The following is a 20,921-nucleotide window of genomic DNA, read 5'->3' as shown; positions in this document are numbered from 1 at the left end:
TTCTACCAAAATTGATATGATTTTAGATTTTAATCTGCCATATTGGATCGCCATTTTGGATTTCGCAATCTGACTTCTGATTCGTGATCAGCCACCCGACAAATCGACGAGTGCCAATTTTCATTAAAATCCAAATACTTTTGGTTTGCTTTCAGCTTATCGAATAAGCCAAATTCAAATTCGACAAATCTGGCCTTAGATTCCTGATTGGCGACCCAAAAAAACTTAACGTTATCAATTTTCATTCAAATCCATTCATCCATTCTCAAGATAACGTGATTTTTATTTGATATTCTGTAATTTTCTTATCCGAATTACTGTAAAAGTACTAAACCGATCAAAGTAAAATTCTAATCAGTTCTAAGTTCAAAAAACCCGCGTCGATAAAGACAAAAATCATTAAAATCCTGGGACTCATTTTCGAGATATCTTCGGCCAAAAAAATTGATCACATACGTCCACCTATACATACACATATGTAAAAATGATTGAAGTCGATAATCTAAATTTCAAAACTTTCTCATCTCTCCGAGAACAGAGAAGAACAGGAAGTTGAAAAACGGGGTTGATTTTGTACGGTGATAAGCACTGCGGAGCGAAGTAAGGGTAGGTAAGACAAGTAATGAAATCATCCCTCCTCGTGACGAAGAGCCAATTAAAACGTCGGTTAGGGTATCGAGCGTGAATACACCCCAGATCTATCAGCCGCCTCCATCCACGCGACGCGCGACGCTCTGATGCCTTGAGCGTAGGTACAAAGGTGTATAACGTATACGTATACGTATGTAGCAGACAGCCGAGGATTAACGCGTGTAAAGCGAAGGCAGCGCCCTGCAGGTAGGGGTTGTAGCTTATCGTTAGCCGAGGGGATTGATTCGCAATTTATTGCGCGACCGCCGCATTCCAAAAATCAGGATACCGTTCGCTCTTTCGTTTTTTTTTGTTGTTTTTTTTTTGTGCATTTGTTTTTCTATCTTTCTTACTTTTGCTTTTTACTCATTTTTCATTCGATACGAAATTTTCAGTTCGTTTGTTTCTCTATTTTCTATCCACCCGCACTTTTTTCAAGTGTCTTTTTTTTTTTTTTTTTTTTTTTGAGTCTGAGTTTTTGTCTTAGCGTTACTGTTTTTTCTTGTTGTTGTTGTTGTTGTTTTTTCTTGTCCTCTCGTTTTTCTTTCGACTTTTTTTTTTTTTGTCGTTATATCCCAGCGCAACGTTTTATGGGCCGCGTCACTCGGGTTGTCAGAGTGATTTACATTCGAACAGCGTATAATTACATTGGGAATTTAAGGATCGAGGGGTCGGTAGCGGTGAGCGGTTTTAGGGCGTAAAAAACCATCGCCGCGTCGCAGAGCTTTGAAAATCGACGTTTGCATCGTTGAATGATACCTTTTTTTGTTGTTGTTGTTGTTTTTTCGTTCTATTTTTCACTATTCAGCTATAGCGTTATTTTTTTGAACAGTTTGCCTCTTTGGGGGAGGGACTGGGGGAGGGGGGGGGGGGGGGGGTGGAGTTACGCGAGAGTCAAAGAGCTGGGCACTGAAATAAGATAGGAAAGATAGTCGCAAACGTATAGTAAGTATAGAGAAGCTCCGAGATTCGCGAGGGATGGAACTTGAGATGGTAAAAAATTGGTATGATTGAAGAAGGTGTGGCGGGGTGGAATCGTATAGCACCCGGTATTTCCGACAATTTATTTCTCCAAATGTTGATTTTTACGTGCCACTGGCCCGTTGCTGGAAGACAAGAGAAGAGAAGAGAAGAAAAGAGAAGAGAAGAGAAGAGAAAAGAAGAGAAACAGATGAACAAGAATGTAAGAGAGAACGTATGAGAGAAAATAAGATAAGGTAGCAAAAGCGAGAAGTAAAAAATAAAAACAACAACAATAATAATAGTGATAATAATAATAAAACAGCAAAAAGTGGAAATAAAAAATACTCGGGATAGGGGAGAAATAAAGAAAATCCCCTCGGAAAACAATAGCGCAATTATTTATCGCGGGCTCAAGGTGGGCGAGTAGATACTATTCTCGTATTATATGTATGTTTCGCTTCTTCTTTTTCTTTTTCTTCTTCTTCTTCTTCTTCTTCTTCTTCTTCTTCTTCTTCTTCTTTTTTATATGGGCCGCTGCTTCTCTTTCTTTTATTTCGAAAGGGAACATGAAAATCTGCACCACGCGGGGGCTTTGGGAAGAAAAAAAGCATAAATTTGATTCAAACGGTAAGAAGAAAGCGTCTCGCTATTTTTCTTGCGCGAAAATTTTCACAACGACGATTTTCACGTGAGAAGACAAATCTGAATATTTTTTAAAAGCTCGAGAATAAATTATATACGAATGTAAAATGGAAGAAAAATAAGAAAAAAAAAAAATTGTTCAATCACTCCGCACGACACTGCATTCGAAATCTTTCCTAAAACTCTTACTTACTGCTAAAAGATTTACTTCCGATTTTGTTGTTCGGAAGGATGCTGAAAATTTCAAGAGTGAAAAATCAAAAAAAAAAAAAAAATAAAAAAAAAATAAAAATAAACTGTACTTTTTCAGGTAAACAACGAGATCAGAAATAATTGTCATAATTTACTGTCATACTCGTATGATATAAAATGGTTTCCTTTTCTTTAAAGTTTTTAGAAAGTTTAAGTTTCGAAATAAAACAAATTTCTCTCTCTCAAAAAAAAAGAAAAAAAAATCGCAATTCAATATCAATTTCTGCTCAACTTCGGTTGATATTTCGCGACGAGTGAACTGGTGATTAAAATTTTTTTGTCAAAGAATTTCTTCGTCATTGACAAAAAATTGACATTCTACACACTGTATGTATAAAAATATTACGACACTTAATAGAATATATAACCTATATTTTCTTCCGTGGTTAAAATTGGATAAAACGTTTTTGAATCCGTTGCACCGTCTCGATTCATCTAGATCTAAAAGCCTCGAGTAATTCGTTCGAAGCTCACGCGGCGGTGTTACGAATAGAATCGGCAATACACTCAGAGAGGAACCCCGTTTCCTTCCGTCTCGTAAAAAAGGGTCGAAATTCCTGGCCACAGGGCGCTGCTGAATTACAATGAAAGAAAAAATTAACCTCGTGGGAGGGGTTGGGGGGAGGAGGGTAGGGAAGCCGCTAGCGGCTGAAGTGTCGAGGGGTTGAAAACGTCTCGAATTATATTGTAATTTGTCAACGGAAGGAAAAGCAGCAGCTCGTCTCGCGACGGACGGATGGCGACGTCGACGTCGTCGTCGTCGTCGGCGTCGGGGAAATGAGAGGAGCGAATTAAAGGGAGAAAAATAGTCCTATATAAGTTGGACGGCTCTGCTAAATGGATTCTTTGTAATCTGATTCTCTACGGGCTGGTGCAGATTCACTCAGTGATATTAATGATTTCGAGAAGCTCGGGCCGTTCGGCACTCGATCAACGCTTGATTCCTCATAAATCAATTGCAAATCTTGTTAAACGAATAAAATATCAACCTTGAAGATTTTGTAACGAGGCGAGAAAAAATAAAAAAAAAAAAAAGAGAAAACTGCTCTGAGGTTCCTCAAAATTCTACTTCAGAGAATCTCAATGTAAAAACTAGCGTCGTGCGATTAATCAATGTTACTTTGTAATAATTCTGCAGGTCAATCGTTATACGAATCTAAATCATCGTTTAATGGATTAATTTAAAGAACGATTAATCGCACATCATGAATGACAAAATGACCTTCCGAATACTCAATTAATAGTGAAACCAGGTATAATTTTTTATGACATGAAAGAAAAAGAAAAAGGACAAGACACCGAAACACGTCTTGGTCGCAGGCAGTGAAGACAGAACGACACGGTCAGACAGAGCGAGGAGAAACTTTGAAAATGCAGATACTCTCTACACGAGGAAAGTTGGAATTGGTCGAGGACCCGAGGGTTAATAGAGGAGTAGGTATCGTGGTGGTGGTGGTGGTGGTGGTGAAAGACCGCGTTCGCATGCCGTCGTGGGATGCTGGAATGAGTCCTGCATCCGCATCGAAGATCCATAAATATTTATGGGATATTATTTTGGGGGTAGTCGTGTATCGTCCGTATAATATGCGCGAAGTCTCGGACGTTGCGGGGTGGATAAACGAGACGTTCTCGTGCACGGTCGTAAGCATGGCTGCAGTAGCACGATAAATTTTTCATTTAATATTAAAAATGTTTAGAAGTTACGAGATTGTTCTTAATAAACAGAGTATTTATGGTGATTCGATCACGGCGTAGTCGTAAAGGGTTTATCAAATTTATGTACTCGTAGTATAAATAATAAAAATGTAAGAAAAAAAAAAAAAAAACGTTTCGGTACTGTAAGACTATGGAAATTATTTTTCACTAAGAAAACGAATAATTGACGAGTAAAATCAAACGAGTTTACCGAATATTTTACCATTCAAAAAATACTGATAGTAAAAATTCGATATCTAAGCTACTATTTTTTTATCTTTATTTTATTCTTTTATTCTCTACATTTCCAGGATAATTATCCGTATATTAATAATAAGACCAAATCATAATTATTATAATTCTCACGATTTTACCCCGATGAAAAAATAATAAATTAATAACAAAGAAGAAATATAAGAAATACCTATTTTCTAAATTTTTTCTTTCTCCTATATCGAGCAGAGTTTCGAACAATTTTCAAATTCGTCCGTACCTGCATCACATATAACATATATATAACAACATCCGGTTTTTGCAGCCAAATTGTCGTCAACGCTCTTCAAAATTCTGCCCGACGACGCGACGGTTTGTCCGCGCGCCGGTTTTTCGACGGCTCGTTTGTTCTCTCGAACAATTTTGCGCAATTTAACGAGAAAACTTTTCAAATTATACCCCCGCCGCTTCCGTTATCCGGTCTTCCGCCGCCACACCCGCGCGGTTCTTTCAGCTACTGCTCTCACTTTTTATGTATTATACGCACATATACATACATATAATCGCGTTATGAATATTTCACATCAATTCGTCCCCACTGATTTTCCATCTCACTCCGTGATTCTTTCTCTACATTGATTTCTCAACGTCGTTAAAAAAGAAAAAAAGGAAAATTTCACTATCGATGAGGGATGTTTTTCAAAATTATTATTATTATTATTATTTTTCTTTCGCTCAGAATTCATTCTCTTATATATAACTAAATTTACCTGCGAAAAATTTAAAATCGCGGTGCAAATACGAGGGAAAAAAAAAATTAAAAATGTGGTTTTACGTAAATGTATTTGTTTGCACTGACTACGGGGATGAGGGAGGGGAGTTATAAATTAATGGGTCGGAGAGCTGTAAATTAAAGACACCCACTCTTCATCCCCGTCACTGGCAACAGGTTGGTCAGGGTCGGTCTTTCGTCCCAAGGGATTTAATCTCGCGTGACCCATAATATATACCCTCGCGACTCGATGTTTCCCTTAATTTTTTCCCAACGCCATATATTCAACACCTGCCACGTCGTAATTAATTTCCCTTCCCCCAACTTCGTCATTCTAAACTATTCAACAATCCATGCTCCGAATATTGGGAGTATAAAAAAAAAAAGAAAGAAAACAAAAACGTATTGAAACAGGAACGATAAAAGTAACTAACGCATACTATTGTTGAACCCTTAAACAACAGAAAAATAAGGAAAAAAAAAAAAAAAATTAGAATATTAGAAAATTCAATTGCGGGAGGGGTGAAGTCTTCATTAGGAAAAAACATGAGGCAAGTTCGACGTGGCGTGAAATTATTTTTCGTAAAAATTAAAAGGGAGGGTGATGGGATGATTCTTTAAAGTGTGTACGAGTAAGTCAGTAACGTGTTTCGGGGGGCGGAAGCTTTCGGCGTCAATTTCGTCCGGCATCCCTTGCGGGAGGGGCGAATCCCCCGGGTTTAATCTCGCGAGTATTCGCATTTGGGTAACAGGACGCAGCAGAGACCGGAGTGACATCGCGGGGGTTGCTAGATAGCCGGCTAGCTGCTGGCTGGATTTTTGCAGACAGTAATTACAATTTGGTTGTTTTTAGTGTCGAGTGCTGCGGCGACGTCTGGCTCTGACACCCTGCAGATCCGGAAATACGCGCGTAAACGTATCACGCGTAACAGACGGATTAAACAGTTGCGAATTAGCTGGCCAGTTCGCAATTTGCCAAATTAATAACGTTAACATCAGGTATCGAAGATTAAGCGAAGAGAATGGGAGTAAAGAAAAAACGATAATTTGCAGTATCGTCGGATTGAATGTGAAAATACGTTTGACTTTTGTATTTATGAAATTGTAAAGTTCGAAAAATCATTGAATTAAATTTTATCACTTCAAATCTGAGCGCTGGATGTTACCGTGACACTTTCGTACAATTATAATACTGCGAAAATTTTCCCATTTTCGAATGTACTCTTCCTCTTATATTCGACAATAAACAACTTTAATTTTCATGAAAATTCAGACCCGACTTACATCTTGCCTACGAGATGAAAAACGTTCCCCACCCTCCTTCCGCCGTTCGGTAAAGTGGCGGAATAAAATTAGAAATCACACTTGCTGCACCGAGTTTCATAACTTTTTACCGCTGCAGGGGGTTTAGCGGAGAAGCACCGAGAAGAAACGAGCGCGAATTATAAGTGAGGTATTCCACGCCAATTCGACCAGTGTTGAAGCCCGAACATCTCAAAATCATTTCATGATTTTTTCTAACATTCTACTCAGTAAAAAACGCGACCTGATTTTTTTTCAAATTTTTCTATCAAACCGTTTATATTTTATAAATATTTCAAGTCGATTGCGAACGCCCATATTTAAAAATCGGAAAAAATTCTCAAAAATCCAGTTAATGACAAAAATGAAAAAAAAACAATTCAGGTCGCGTTTTTTACCGAGTGGGATGTTAGAAAAAAAAAAAACATTAAATAATTTTTAGACAATCGGGGTTTAACACTGGTCGAGTTGGCATGGAATACCCTATGCAGGTATAATTTTCACGTAGGTAGGTTTGGTTGGTCGGTTATACATTGAACGAGGATTGTGGAAAAAGCCGAAGCTGCAGGGTGGAAACGTAAGGCAAAGAAGATGGCAGGTACCGCCGCCCTTAAAGTGAACCCCGACGGATTAATTCGGCAAGAATGAAAACTCCGAGAGCAAAGTAAAACTTCGCCGCCGACTGTGTGCCAACTTCTTTCGTACCATCTTGAATACCTATATGTAGGTATTCGCAGGCTGCCGCTGCAGCAGACAGACTCGAATCGAGTCGACTCGTCTCGGCAATCAGGATATTCGCAACTCGGATACAATTAAATTCCTTCGTCTTTCCACCGCGCAAAGTTCAGCCCCGATTTAAACCGTAGCAAGCAAAGCGAGAGCTCCTGCAAGTGGAAAATGTAACTCTCGAGATGAATGGTCGCCTCGATCTCTGCTGCAAGTCTCCGTAAACCGCGAGGAAGCCAAGAGAGTTTCCGCCTTTCTAATAACTTGCCTAATCTCATCCGTGTCTTAGAAATTCAGTTACCTATATTGAAAATCTTTCACCTTTATACCGTCTAACAAAGAATAATTTTCAAGTCGATCTAAAAATTAAGGAAAATATTAAGGTTGATTGTGGAATGATAAAGTTCGTAATATTTTAGCTCGCAACAACATCTCATCGTCGGACAATAAAATACATCGAATAGAAAAAGGTTGTTTCCTTGTTTCCTTCCCTCTTCGCTAAGATAACTTGAAAAAAAAAAAAAATGATATAAAAAAAAACAAAAAACACCTCGACGTCGTCTCCATTAAGGGTAGTTAAACCTGCTTAAGTGCAGCTAATGCGATGTAAAATGTATAGAACACGCTCGTCGCTGCCTCGTGTGAGGAACCCTTCTCTCTCACGCGGGTAACCGAACCCCGACCGGCACCGAGCAAGTGCCAAGATTTACACAGAGTGAAATTTGCAAATTGAGGTCGGGAAGGGTCGGATGTGCACGGAAACACCTGCGCCAATCTACGTCACTTCGCGCCCTGCCTGCCTCGGAGAAGGACAAAGAAATTGAGAGAAAGAGAGAGAAAGAGCGAGAGGGAGAAAAGGGGGCTTGTAATTTAGGGTGCACATCCTCCCCCTCCCCCTTCCGCCGTCACCTAGGTCATAAAATAATCCCGAATCGCGGAATCCTGAGGTTTCAGCGACTTTTCCCGCTCGGCTCAGGTACAACTTTCTGAACAAAACGGGGATGGTGTCCGGCATGTATACATATATATATATATTGGGGTGATGCAAAAAAACCGGCTACTTTTTTTTGTTTGAGTCTCGTGTGACAAAATGTTAGTTTTTGATGTTTTAAGAGTCCACTCCAAAGGACGATTCAACAAAAAAAATGTTAAGAGGTCGCTCCACATTTTTTAAAACGTCAGAAATCGTCAAAAATCGATTTTTTATTTTTTTATTTTTTTCTCTCGTTACGGTATAATTTTATAGACAAAAAAAAATAAGTTTCCGAAAGTTTCAGTTCAAAATTTGAATTTTGAAAGGTCGCCCATAATTTTTTTCAATTTTTTGTTACATTTCTTTAGATCTTTTCGAGCGACCTTTTAATATTCATATTAAAATTTCATAAATTTTTTTTCTTAAATTTAGTAAGAAAGAATCGATAACAATACACCACGACATGAAGTAAAAATCAAACAAAATACTGGAAATCTAATTTTTTTAATTTAATTTTCTGGCGATTTTTGACATTTCAAAAAATGTGGAGCGACCTCTAAAAATTTTTTTTTTGAGCTGTCCTTTGGAGTGAGCTCTTAAAACATCAAAAACTAACATTTTGTCACACGAGACTCAAAAAAAAAAATAGTTGATTCTTTTGCGCCACCCTAATATATATATATTTATATGTATAAACCAACCACACCCTGCGGGGGTGAGAGAGCGTGAAACAACGTCGGTTCCCGGAGTAGGTATGCAAATATATGATACACCGCTCTGCCGTCTCGCTGCTGAATCGTCCCGCAGAATTTTCGTAGGTAAAAAGAACGTTGTAATTACGGTGACGCGTGGAAGGACGTCGAGGGGTTGAAAAATAAAGGTGTTAACAGCAGGCAGGCAGGGCGATGCAAATCAAAGAAGAACGTCAAAGTTTCATGTTTATTTTTACAGCCGAGTAGCCGATTTTCTTTTCTCTACATTTTTCTCGTGTTCTTTTCGTATTATTCTCACAATTTCTCACTCTGTAATACCGGACTACTGCAATTTTTTTTTTTTTTTTCTTCCCAACTAGGGTGTTTCGAAGGGAATTTATTAGGGAAAAAAGGTAAAAAAAAAAAAAAAAGAATCTAAACTATATCGAGCTTATTTTTCGTTCTAAAGAGAAACCAAATTGCAGCGTGGAAAACTGCAAGTGATCGGTGCAGATTAGACGAGAACGAAAAACGACAGTTCGAAATAGAAGTTCATCGTTCAGTGATTGGCTGATTAAGCTGTACGTGGGTTAAAGAATCGAAAAAGGCGCGCGTTTATTTTACATGTAATTATCAAGATTGAAGAAGAAAATCGAGGATGCGTAAAGCTTGCTTTACAATTAGATCGAGTAGCCTGCAGCAGTTGATATAGGCAAAATAGCTGGGAGGATGAAAATATAGTGAAGCAACTAACGGGATGCGCAGCGTCTTTTAATTAAACTCTGTACCTGCAAAGGTATCCACGCGTCTCTACATTCATGTATATACATACATACATACATACATACATACATACGTATACGTGTGAAGTTATCTACAGTAGATCACACAGAGGATAATTAAATGCGCCAGAGTAGAAACAAACGTATCTTAAGGGTTGTTACATGTAAAACGGTGTTGAGTTAGGATTGTTTACCTCCGTGAAACGTTGTTCTCGTTTTTGTATGCACGTGCGTTCTCTGCACATGGATGGATAAATTTCCAAGCCCGAACACGATTTATAGGAAACGTAAATCTTCCTGCAGTCGCCTGAAACACTTGCAATCTTCTGCAGCTGAGAGACTGGAATTTGATGAATTTTCAAAACTCAGTCACGTTTCATTTTTACCGTTTGGTGTACGAAGGGGATTCCATGCGAAGTCGACCAGCGTCTGATCCTCACGATTTTTTACTTTGTTTAAAAATCTTTCTGCAATTGTCCCAACTCTGAAAGAGTACCCTGAATTTTTTCAAATTTTTTTATTCAACTTCAGTCAGTTACTTAGAAATATTTTAAGTGATATCGAAATCGATTTTCTTTATAATTTCCCCAACAAAAAATTCTCAGAAACTGTATTTTTTGTTTGCAAAATATTTCGAGACTGCGCCGTTTTTTTGTACAATTTTCTTTTTTTTTTTTTTTTTTTTGGTCAACAAAGACATTGTTTGAAGGGTCTTAAAATTCCCAAAAATTTCTCAAAACTTCGATTTTTCATTTAAAACATTTGTAGACCGGTTCCATTGTGGAGAAATTTTTGTCTACTTGTTTGACTGAGACATTCAACTCTCTTTTATCAACTTCATAACGAAACCGGTCTAGAATTGTTCTAAGTGACAAACAAAAGTTTTGAGAATTTTTCGGAAAGCTTCAGACCGTTGAAACGGTGTTTCAGCTGATGAAAAAAATTGAGTGCTGAAAAGAAATTGAAAAAAAAAAATAAATAAATGCGCCCAGTCTTGAAATATTTGAAAATGAAAATGCAGTTTTCAAGAATTTTTTTTTTTGTGTGAATTTTAAAGAAGATCCATTTCAAAATCACTCTCAACACTTACAAATAATTAACCAGTTAAATAAAAAATGTGAAAAAAATTCAGAACAATGTTCCAGGGTTGGGACAATTGCAGAAAAAAAAAATTCTGAACAAAATCAAAAATTTTGAGGATCAGACGTTGGCCGGGTTCGCATGGGGTTCCCCATAAAAACATTTTTTCTAACCTAGCAAAAACGCGGGGGAAAAAGGAAAACGGAAAGCGAAGAACCTACGAAACATACGTTATGGTGTAAGTGTGGTATGTTCGTTGCATTTTCTTCATCCACTAAGTCTTCTCTACACCTACGTGTCTTTTTATCTTCCTCGTTTCGTATACCGACAGGCGATGATGTATGATGGAGGCGATTTTCGCTCCTTCTCTCTCTCTCTCTCTCTCTATCTCTCTCTCACCTCACAACTCGAAAGGTCCATGTCTATACACTAATACAATTTTCCCCATGATATAAGATTAACTTTTTCACCTCGTTTCGTTCTCTCCTCCTCTTCTGCCTCCGCCCCCCCCCCCCCCCCCCCGCACTTTCTTTCTCTCTCTCTTTCTCCCTCTCTCGCACAGCTCGAGGTGTTGGATCGTCGGCGTTTTTCTGCTCTTTTTCACATCCCGAGCGTTGGTCAGGAGGGTCGCGAAAGCCGGGGGAAAAAAATAGAGGAAAATAAAATACAGAGATCCAACAGCCAGCAGCCAGCAGCCAGCAGCCTCGCTCTCGGCGTCGGCTTAGGATTTTAGTTCTGACAACCGCAACGCGTGCCGCGAACTATATCAAGCTTAGTAGCCGCGGGTAACGGTAGCGATTTTTTTCATTCTCCACTTCACCTTTTCCTCATCCAAGTCTTCCTGGTCTCTACAAAGACTAGACGATAAAGAGAGAAGGAAGTCGTACAAACGAAACTTTGAAGTTCTAGTTGATTGAAATTTTCTTTTTTTTTTTTTTTTTTTTTTTTGTTTCGTTTCGTTTCGTTTTTTGCTTCAAAGCGTCAGACTGAAACGGTTATTTTTCCTTCATTTTCTTCACTCTCGTATTACCTACTTTTTAATAACAACGAAGAGGAAAAAAATATAGAATAAATAAAAACGAGGGAAAAAAACGTCGACAAGAGCTTCTCTTGATTTTATTACGTCGCGTTATGGTGTAAGAGAAAATTGGATCGAAGATCGCGTTCTCTTGATTCCATTATAATGGATGTATCGAGTATCTCGACTTCATATAAATACAACAATGAAGGTTATACCGATATCTCGTCTATATAGGTTACACATACATTTATTATGTACATACATAGATAACAACGTTCATGGTGAAAAAAAACCAACAACATTGGATTTGCCCGTCGATATGAAAAATGTTTTTTTTTTTTTCTTTCTTTTATCATACATTTCCTTTTTTCTTTCTATCCTCCTTCTTCCATGACAGATTTATAGGAAACTGTACGTACAAGCACGCGGTCTCAAGTGCACAGCTGCATTCAGCGAAACGCCTGGATATGAAAAATTTGTGAAAAATAGGCGGAACGTGTTACTGCTGTAATGTATCAGCTGCAGATCGAAGCAGAAGAGGGAAAGAGAGAGAGATATAGATGAAAAGAAGAGGATCCGGGTGTTTTCAAAGGATATAAAAGATACGCTGAGAGAAGATTTCCGAAAAATTTCTATTCTTCCATCTCGCTTCATCCATATTTGGACAATTTTTTCATCATTTTGCAATTCTCAATTCCGAAAAATTTCATTCGTTCCACGAGTAACAAATCGACGAACCACAATATAAAGAGGAAAAGTTAAATAACGACGAGATAAAATACAAGGGAATAAAACGAAGGACGCAATCTGTCAGAAATCCCTTTTTCGTCACGTCTGTCAAAATAAACCTCGTTACAGTGTAGTGTGTGCCAAGGGTTGATAGAATGCCGATTACACATACACAATACTGCTCCATACGTATACATTAGGGTAGCGCAAAAAAACCGACTATTTTTTTTTTTTTTTTTGAGTTTCGGGGGACAAAATGTTAGTTTTTTATGTTTTAAGAGTCCACTCCAGAGGAAAGTTCAAAAAAAAAAAATCTTTAGAGGTCGCTTCACATTTTTTAAAACGTCGGAAATCGTCAAAAATCGATCTTTTTTTTCTAATTTTTTTTCTCGTTACGTTATAATTTTATAGACAAAAAAAAAAATAAGTTTCCGAAAGTTTCAGTTCAAAATTTGAATTTTGAAAGGTCGCTCATAATTTTTTTTCAATTTTTTTATGCATTTCTTTAGATCTTTTCGAGCGACCTTTTGATATTCATATTAAAACTTCAGACATTTTTTTTCTTCAATTTAGTCAGAAAGAATCGTTAACAATACATCACGACATGAATTAAAAATCAAACAAAATACTGAAAATATAATTTTTTTAATTTAATTTTTCGATGATTTTAGACATTTTTTTAAATTTGGACCGACGTCTTAAATTTTTTTTTTTTGAGCTGTCCTTTGGAGGGCGTCTTAAAATATCAAAAACTAACATTTTCTCACACAAGACTCGAAAAAAAAAAAAAAAAATGTTCGGTTTTTTTACGCCACCCTAGTGTACATACATACGCAGATTATACCAATAGAAAACAGAGGGAGAGAGAAACGCTTGGGGGTGAAACAAGCCAAGCGATAGAATAAATACCAACTAATTGGCCAAGGCATCAGGAAAACAGAAAATAACACAGTTCACCAGCTACATCGGAGATCCTCGATCTTTTTCCGCACTTGTTAGATCCCTCGGGACATATATCTCACCGAATATATTCTTTGACCCGAGTATTAATTCTCCGCGATTTATGTGTGTTTGATGGAGTTTTTACCGTCACATAATCACAAACTAATTAATTATAGCCACGGTTCGTTGGCACATGTTGACCTTTTTTAATTTATCCTTATTTATGGGAAAGAAAATCTTACGGTGTATACGGCATGAATATATAATGGATCATCACTCACCATGCAGAGCTTTGAGATACGCTTTTCCGGCATTGATAAGCTGCCTTGCGCCCGGATTGAACTTGTCCAAAATATTCTGAAACAGAAATATTATCGATCGTTAAAACGAATATCATAATTTTCCCAAAGGCAAGAAAATCTCTTCAAGCCAAATGCAATTAACAATAAGAACAGAATTAACATTCGCTTCAATAATTTGTAACGCAGGAAGTTCCGCGGAGTCTCGACGGTGATAAGAAGTCACCGTCTCACCTGAGCCTGAACCGGAAGTCGGAAGTTCTCGGCCTGAAAACCCTTCTGCGATATTAAGTAGTACGTCTCGTACCTCAGTGCGTTAAAGCACGTCGAGGGTAGCCATTTTGGATTCCATAGCGCGACGACGAAGGGGTGAAACGACGACGCGAATTTCCCTCTCCCATCACCTCAAAGCGGGAATTCGGGAAAAGCACGTCGCCATGGACGAGGGGAACTATGTCGGCTCCCTCGGGGTTTCATGGGGAGGGTTCTTAAGGGGTTTCTGCTCCTAATTCCTGACGCACGTGTGCGCGTGTCTACGTGTGAATACTTGCACTCGCGGGAGCGAATCGTCGCAACAGCGAAAAATTTACGCGACATTTCCTTACGTCGAATCAAAGCTTAACGAGATGATTAGATTTTTAGAATTATATTATTTGATCTACGGTAAAAATTACCAAACCGATCAAATCCAAAATCTAATCAAGCCTCGTCGATTGAGACCAAAATCATTTAAATTCTGGAACTCGTTTTCGAGACATCGTGGGACAAAAAATCGATCACATACGTCCATACATACACGCACCTGAAAATGATCTTAAGTAATTCTCTAAACTCCAAAACGTCGATTTCTAGTGAAAACAGAGAAACGGGAAGTTAAAAATTGAGCCAAATCAAGTGATGCATTTCTTCGAAATCATTCATAACCAAATTTTTTAAACAATTCATCAAATTTTCTCAAAATAATAAATGACAACTTTTTATCTTCCTACCGTCAATAAAACCAGTAATAAAATATTTCACATTTCAGCATCCCAAAACGAATGTGACGTGTAATATCTGTACATCGTACTATATACAGGTAGAGGATATACATTCCTCGATGATAAATCATATATTCATAAAAGCAGGTTTTTATTTCGTAAGTATATAAATTTTCAAGATTGAAAGAGCAGAAAAAATTATTCCGTTCAAAAGTTCCGTGACAAAAAAAAAAAAACAGAAAGAAAATTCTGTGACGCCTGCGTCAAAGCGATTTGCGAAATTTGCGAGGACGCTAATTGCACGTTCCCAACACCTCATCACACCCGTAACAATTAGCCATAATTCGAACTCTGGCAGTTACACACGACGAAGCCTGGTTCTTTCCTCCCTTGAGTTCGGCGGGTCAACGGTGCGTTTAAAAATTTGTCGCCATATAATTCTAAATTAGAGGGGTTATAATAATATTTCCGGCGGTCGTTGAATTCGCGCGGATGGCTTTATCGCGCCGATTATTATTCCATATTACAGGCGTAATAATTTATATCCATAGTAAAACGAGTCCCGGTTCTAATTTTTTTTTTTAAGTTTCTTTTCGTAAAAATCTTGAAAACAGTAAAAAGGAAAGGAAAAATCTCGCCACTTCTGTTCTAAGCTATAAAAAAATTTTGTTCTCCGACAAATAATTTTTCAAAATTCTGTCAGATTTTTGAATCGTGTCGATGAATAAGATGGTTTTTGAAAAATTGTAGAAAATTTGAACGGTGTGGAAAAAAATGAGAAAGAAAGAAAGAAAGAAAAAAAAACAACTCTTGCTTTTTAAAGTGAGAACAATGATATAAAAAATAGCGGGACCAAATCCAAGAGGTCAAATGAGCTGGACTTCCCATATATATACTATATATACTAGGGTGGCTAAAAAAAAACCGAATATTTTTTTTTCTTGAGTCTCGTGTGACAAAATGTTAGTTTTTGATGTTTTAAGAGCCCACTCCAAAGGACAGCTCAAAAAAAAAATTTTATGAAGTCACTCCAAATTTTGTAAAATGTCAAAAATCGTCAAAAAATTAAATTAAAAAAATTATATTTTCAGTATTTTGTTTGATTTTGAATTCATGTCGCGGTGTATTGTTATCGATTCTTTTTTACTAAATTGAAGAAAAAAAATGTATGAAATTTTAATATGAATATTAAAAGGTCGCTCGAAAAGATCTAAAGAAACGCACCAAAAAATTGAAAAAAAATTATCAGCGACCTTTCAAAATTCAAATTTTAAACTGAAACTTTCGGAAACTTATTTTTTTTTTGTCTATAAAATTATACCGTAACGATAAAAAAAAATAAAAAAAAAATCGATTTTTGACGATTTCTGACGTTTTAAAAAATGTGGAGCGACCTCTCAAAATTTTTTGTTTTTCAACTGTCATTTGGAGTGGGCTCTTAAAACATCAAAAACTAACATTTTGTCACACAAGATTCAAAAAAAAAAAAAAAAGAAGAAAAATAGTCGGTTTTCTTGCGCCACCCTAATGTACACAAACGCGATAAGCTCGGTTGTTCATTACTTGAATTACCGAATCCTATCACGGTCAGCTAGTCTAGTTAGGAGAGAAAATTCTATCTCTACATAGGTATACATATATAGGTATAGAAGGTTGCGGGGGAGATGTGAATACCCGTAATGGGCGTGTATACCTATACCTACATACATATAGACGGTGAATTGGAGAGTAAGTTGAAGAGCGGCTAGAGATCGGTTCAGGGTGGGGGTGTACAAGGAAGGTGGTATAACCTGCGGGTGCACACCGATTTGCAGATTCGCACACATGCAGGATCGGCGAAAAGTAGAAGAGGGGGGGGGGGGGGGGGGGGGGGAAGGCACGCCGGTCGGTGCGGTGGTTTAACCGAAGACAAACGTGTGCAGAGCGGTAAAGTAGATGACTCGGTATAGATCTGGCCGGAAGGCTGATCTATCCTCGTAAGCTGCGGGGTGAAATCCGCAATTTCCGCAGGACTCGCGATATCCTGTAGGTACTACCTGTGATTTGCGGGTTAGCGAATATTTTGCCAAAATTAAAAGCAATCTCTTGAAATTCGAAATTTTTTTTTTTATAAATTATTCATTACAGAAAATTAATACCGAATTAGCAAATTTCATGCTTTTCTTTTTTTTTTTTTTTTTTTATTTTCTTTTTGGCACAACACTTTCGGACTGCTTGGGATCGGCAATTTTTTTCGTCAATCTTACAATTTTTGCTTGTTAAAAAAAGTGTAAGAAAAATAAATCCTACAATTGTAAGCGAGATAGTTCAGACAAATGATGAATAGATTCATCATTTCATGCCTGAAATAAAGTAGCTGCTTTAAATTGGAAATCATTTTTTTTCAATATTTTCAAACGATTTTCTGAATTAAGAATAAATATCTTAACATCTTGTTTTTAATTTTTGAATATTCATTCATTGAATTTGAATTTGACGAAAACTGAAAATTGTATATTTTCCATCTCGCGACGAAATTACCGAAAAGTATTGATTCTCAACTCACCAACCTCCTTGAGCAACGAATCCTCGAGAATCCTCGGATCGGGACATAAAACTGGGTTGTATGTTTTATGGGTAGGAAAGTAACGCTGCAATACCGAGTGGATTTTCCACCCCCTGTTTTGGCTTTATTTCGGTTTTATTACGGTATGATATAAAAAAACAAAAAAAAAACATCAAAGGACCGAGTTAAGAAGATGAAAAGCATTTACATACGAGCAAAAAACAAAAAAAAACATTAAACAATTTCCCTCGACATCTAACAATTTCAACCATCACCCAGAAAATTTCTCTATATATCTTATCCCAAAATGTTATTTGTGAGATTTGAGTAAAATGCAGATGCATAACAAGAATAACACTTGCAGGTTGCAGGGCAGTTGAAATTCGCGTGAAAATTCGCGATACCTAATTCGTAAGGTAATAGCTTACGTAGGGCTTATCGCGGCGATTACATTCCCCGGCAATTAAACGACTGTTTCAAATCGCGAGGATTACAACGCGCGGAATGTCCCATAGGACGGACGTAGGTACGCGTAACTTACCGAGTACATAACTGCTGCGCCAAGAAATGTTATTACACTTAAGCCATGTACCCGAAAAGCCTGCGGGCGAATAAGGATACATATATATATATATATATATACGTATGTATGTATATATGTGCTTCGCCTTTATCGCGCAACATTCAAAACTCCAAAGTCCCGTTACAACCTTTCGGTTCATAATCCCTGAAGCGTTTTTCTTCCTGGCGCAAACGCAAAGCGAGATTCGATGATGATCCTCCTCTAGCCTGACGTTGGAGAATTTTGCACTCCGAGCCTGAGACTTGAAACGAACAATGAGATGAAAATTTTTTCGAGCACCCAATTGGTTAGTTTAATTTTTAACTCGGTCACAAATTTATAGACAGTGAAGTATTGTCAAAGTTAATATAATAACGATTTATTTTTTCGTACTGTATAAAACCGACTCAAGTTTCAAATCGATTAATCAATATATTAAAAAAATCAAACTGCATCGAAATTCAAAACAATGATTTTGATTTCAATATTTCGTCACATTAACTTTACCAACTTTTTGAATCTGGTACGAATTTCAAGTTTTTGGTGTTCCATCGCTCTAATTCAAGTTCGCTCTCCCTTCCACCTTCCACCCTAGAAAGACGAAATCTTGCGTTACACAATTCAAGTTACTGCCTCTGTAATTCCTTAGGAATTATACACCCTGCAGGCCGAGTCAGCGTCACGGATGCTGGAAAGAGGAGCGAGCGCCTCTCGTCTCGGGCTTCTAAGATGTGCTTTATCTTACTTAAACCGTGCCTCTCGAGCGAGCGATCTCTCTTTATTTCCTTTTATTTATTATACTCCTCTCCTCTACGTCCTCTCTCATTCTCTCTCTCTCTCTCTCTCTCTCTCTCTCTAGTTCTGTCTCTCTTAGCCTCGCTCCTCCTTCTCTTCTTTTACTCCTTCACCGTATTCCTCCTGCTCTTGGTTGTGAAAAGCAAGGAGTCTTATTTATCACAGTTTTTTTTTTTTTCAAATTACCTGCACCTTCCTACCCATCCGACCTTCGTACAAAAATGATCCGTCAACCTCGTTTTCTGTTTTACAAAATTTTCTTTCTAACCTAACCTACTTTTTACTTTCAAACACTCGCTATGTAAGAACCACAGCTTTCGATTGAGAAATTAATAAAAAAAAAAAAACAAATTATCGAATTACAAAATACTTTGCAATCTAAAGGAAATTGCGAAAAATAATAATAAAAAAAAAAAAAAAAACGAAAACAAAGAAACAACAACAACAACGACGACGTATATTGCCGCCGATATTTGCATTCGTTTACAAAGCATGTACACGCGGCGTACAATAAAATTCAACGAGCATTGACCGGCCATTTCTCGTTGCTGTTATATATGTATATATATATATATATATATATATATATATATATATATATATATATATATATATCCACACATGTATATGTATATAATCGGCAATAAAAATCGGCAGTACACGTGTCGTTACATAAGTTGATACACGCGTCATGTCGTAAAAATGTTATTTTACCGTTTGTTGGTTTCTGTTCGGTTGCTTCTCTTCTTTTTCCTTTTTCTTTCTCCTCTCTCTTTCTCTCATTGTTCAATTTAAATGCGTTACATCGCAGCTATAACAATAAGGAATGCGTTATACTTTTACGCCTATAGGAGAGATGAGCTCTCGGACGAGTAACGGCACATCAAAATCAAGTCGTGTATTGTACATCACAGAGAGAGAGAAAGAGAGAGAGAGAGAAAGAGAGAGAGAGAGAGAGAGAGAGAGAGAGAGAGAGAGAGAGAGAGAGAGAGAGAGAGAGAGAGAGAGAAAGAGATTCACGCGTATACATAATATTATACAAACACCTCGTCTCGCCCCTCGAGTTAATGAATTACGGTAAAATTAGAACTTGAATTGAGAGGTTGAATCCGCAACGACGAGGAAAAAAAAAGTTAAAGAATTAAAAAGTAACAACAGATTCGTGACAAAAATTTCTACACAGCAAGACTACTTGCACGAGGTTGTAAAGGAAAAAAGTTTAACTTACATCTCTTTAAAAATTTTCACCGTATTGCGCTTGTTCGCAGAATTTACGCAAGAGATAATATTAAATTTGAATATTATTTTTATTTCATTTACTTTTTTTTTCCCCATATATTGTTTAACTTCATAATTTTATTTACGTAGGTACATACATACACGTCCAGGTATAGGAGGTAGGTAGAGAAGCGGAATTATACACCTGATGAAAGAATTTTTAGCACGTTAAAGTATAGGAACGCGTTAAAAAATTCCTTAGAAACGCGATGGAAGGTGTGCGAGGAATTCTACCAACGACGGATATATAAATCGCGTGATTATTCAAATTCTTCACACCTGTCAACTATCCTCGCCTATTACATTATATCTTACATATATATATATATTTATACCAACATTTATATAACCACCTACGTGAGCTTATAGATTATAAAATTATAGAATCGTCTATATGCGCGTGGTTAATTGTAAATATACGCCTAACGCGAAAAACGGTGAATGAAAGAAATTTGTAAAAGAAAGAAACGATGAAAGAAAAAAAAAAAAAAAAAAATTCCAACATTCACGTAACATCTATTGGTTATAATATTCTTCAACGGTCATTGACTTCGACTCAGGTATTATACATATATATACATATTACAGGTATAGGTATAATGCATAAATAATAATGCCCAGAAGCGAAATATAAGTTATCCTCTTATAACTTTCCGCCGGATATGAATTATTGTTTCAATTTTCACACCCCTCGCGTCGAATATCGGGCAATTTTTCAAATTTTATCCACGATCTAATATTCTTTCGCTTGTAAATCCGTATAATTTGTGTGTGAATTATATCGATAACGCGGGAGAAAAAAACATTACAATTTACATTGACTTGTTATTATTATTATTTATTTATTTATTTATCTATTCATTTTTTTTTTCATTCTTTTCATCAAACAAACCCACCATTAGGTTGGCGCAAAAAACCGACTTTTTTTTTTTTAGAGTCTCGTGTGACAAAATGTTAGTTTTTGATGTTTTAAGAGCCTACTCCAAAGGACAGCTAGAAAAAAAAAAAATTTTAAGAGGTCTCTCCAAATTTTTTAGAATGTCAAAAA

The 20,921-nt window shown here is 37.0% G+C and overlaps 2 protein-coding genes across 3 annotated transcripts in view; one reads left to right on the top strand and one right to left on the bottom strand.

Moving 5' to 3' along the window:
- Positions 1 to 20,921, top strand: part of LOC124408205 (acyl-CoA Delta-9 desaturase-like) — a 354,733-nt gene that overhangs the window by 69,689 nt on the left and 264,123 nt on the right. The window lies entirely within an intron of this gene.
- LOC124408199 (zinc finger CCCH domain-containing protein 13) overlaps positions 1 to 20,921 on the bottom strand; it is a 102,996-nt gene that overhangs the window by 59,314 nt on the left and 22,761 nt on the right. The window contains exon 3 of the mRNA XM_046884948.1: positions 13,696 to 13,771. Within this exon, the coding sequence (XP_046740904.1) occupies positions 13,696 to 13,771 (76 nt within the window). The remainder of the gene's footprint in view (positions 1 to 13,695; positions 13,772 to 20,921) is intronic.

The sequence above is a fragment of the Diprion similis genome, chromosome 7, assembly GCF_021155765.1.
Source record: "Diprion similis isolate iyDipSimi1 chromosome 7, iyDipSimi1.1, whole genome shotgun sequence".
Lineage (NCBI taxonomy): Eukaryota > Metazoa > Arthropoda > Insecta > Hymenoptera > Diprionidae > Diprion > Diprion similis.
Note: the sequence above shows the minus strand (reverse complement) of the source record. Positions and strands in the feature narration are given on the sequence as shown.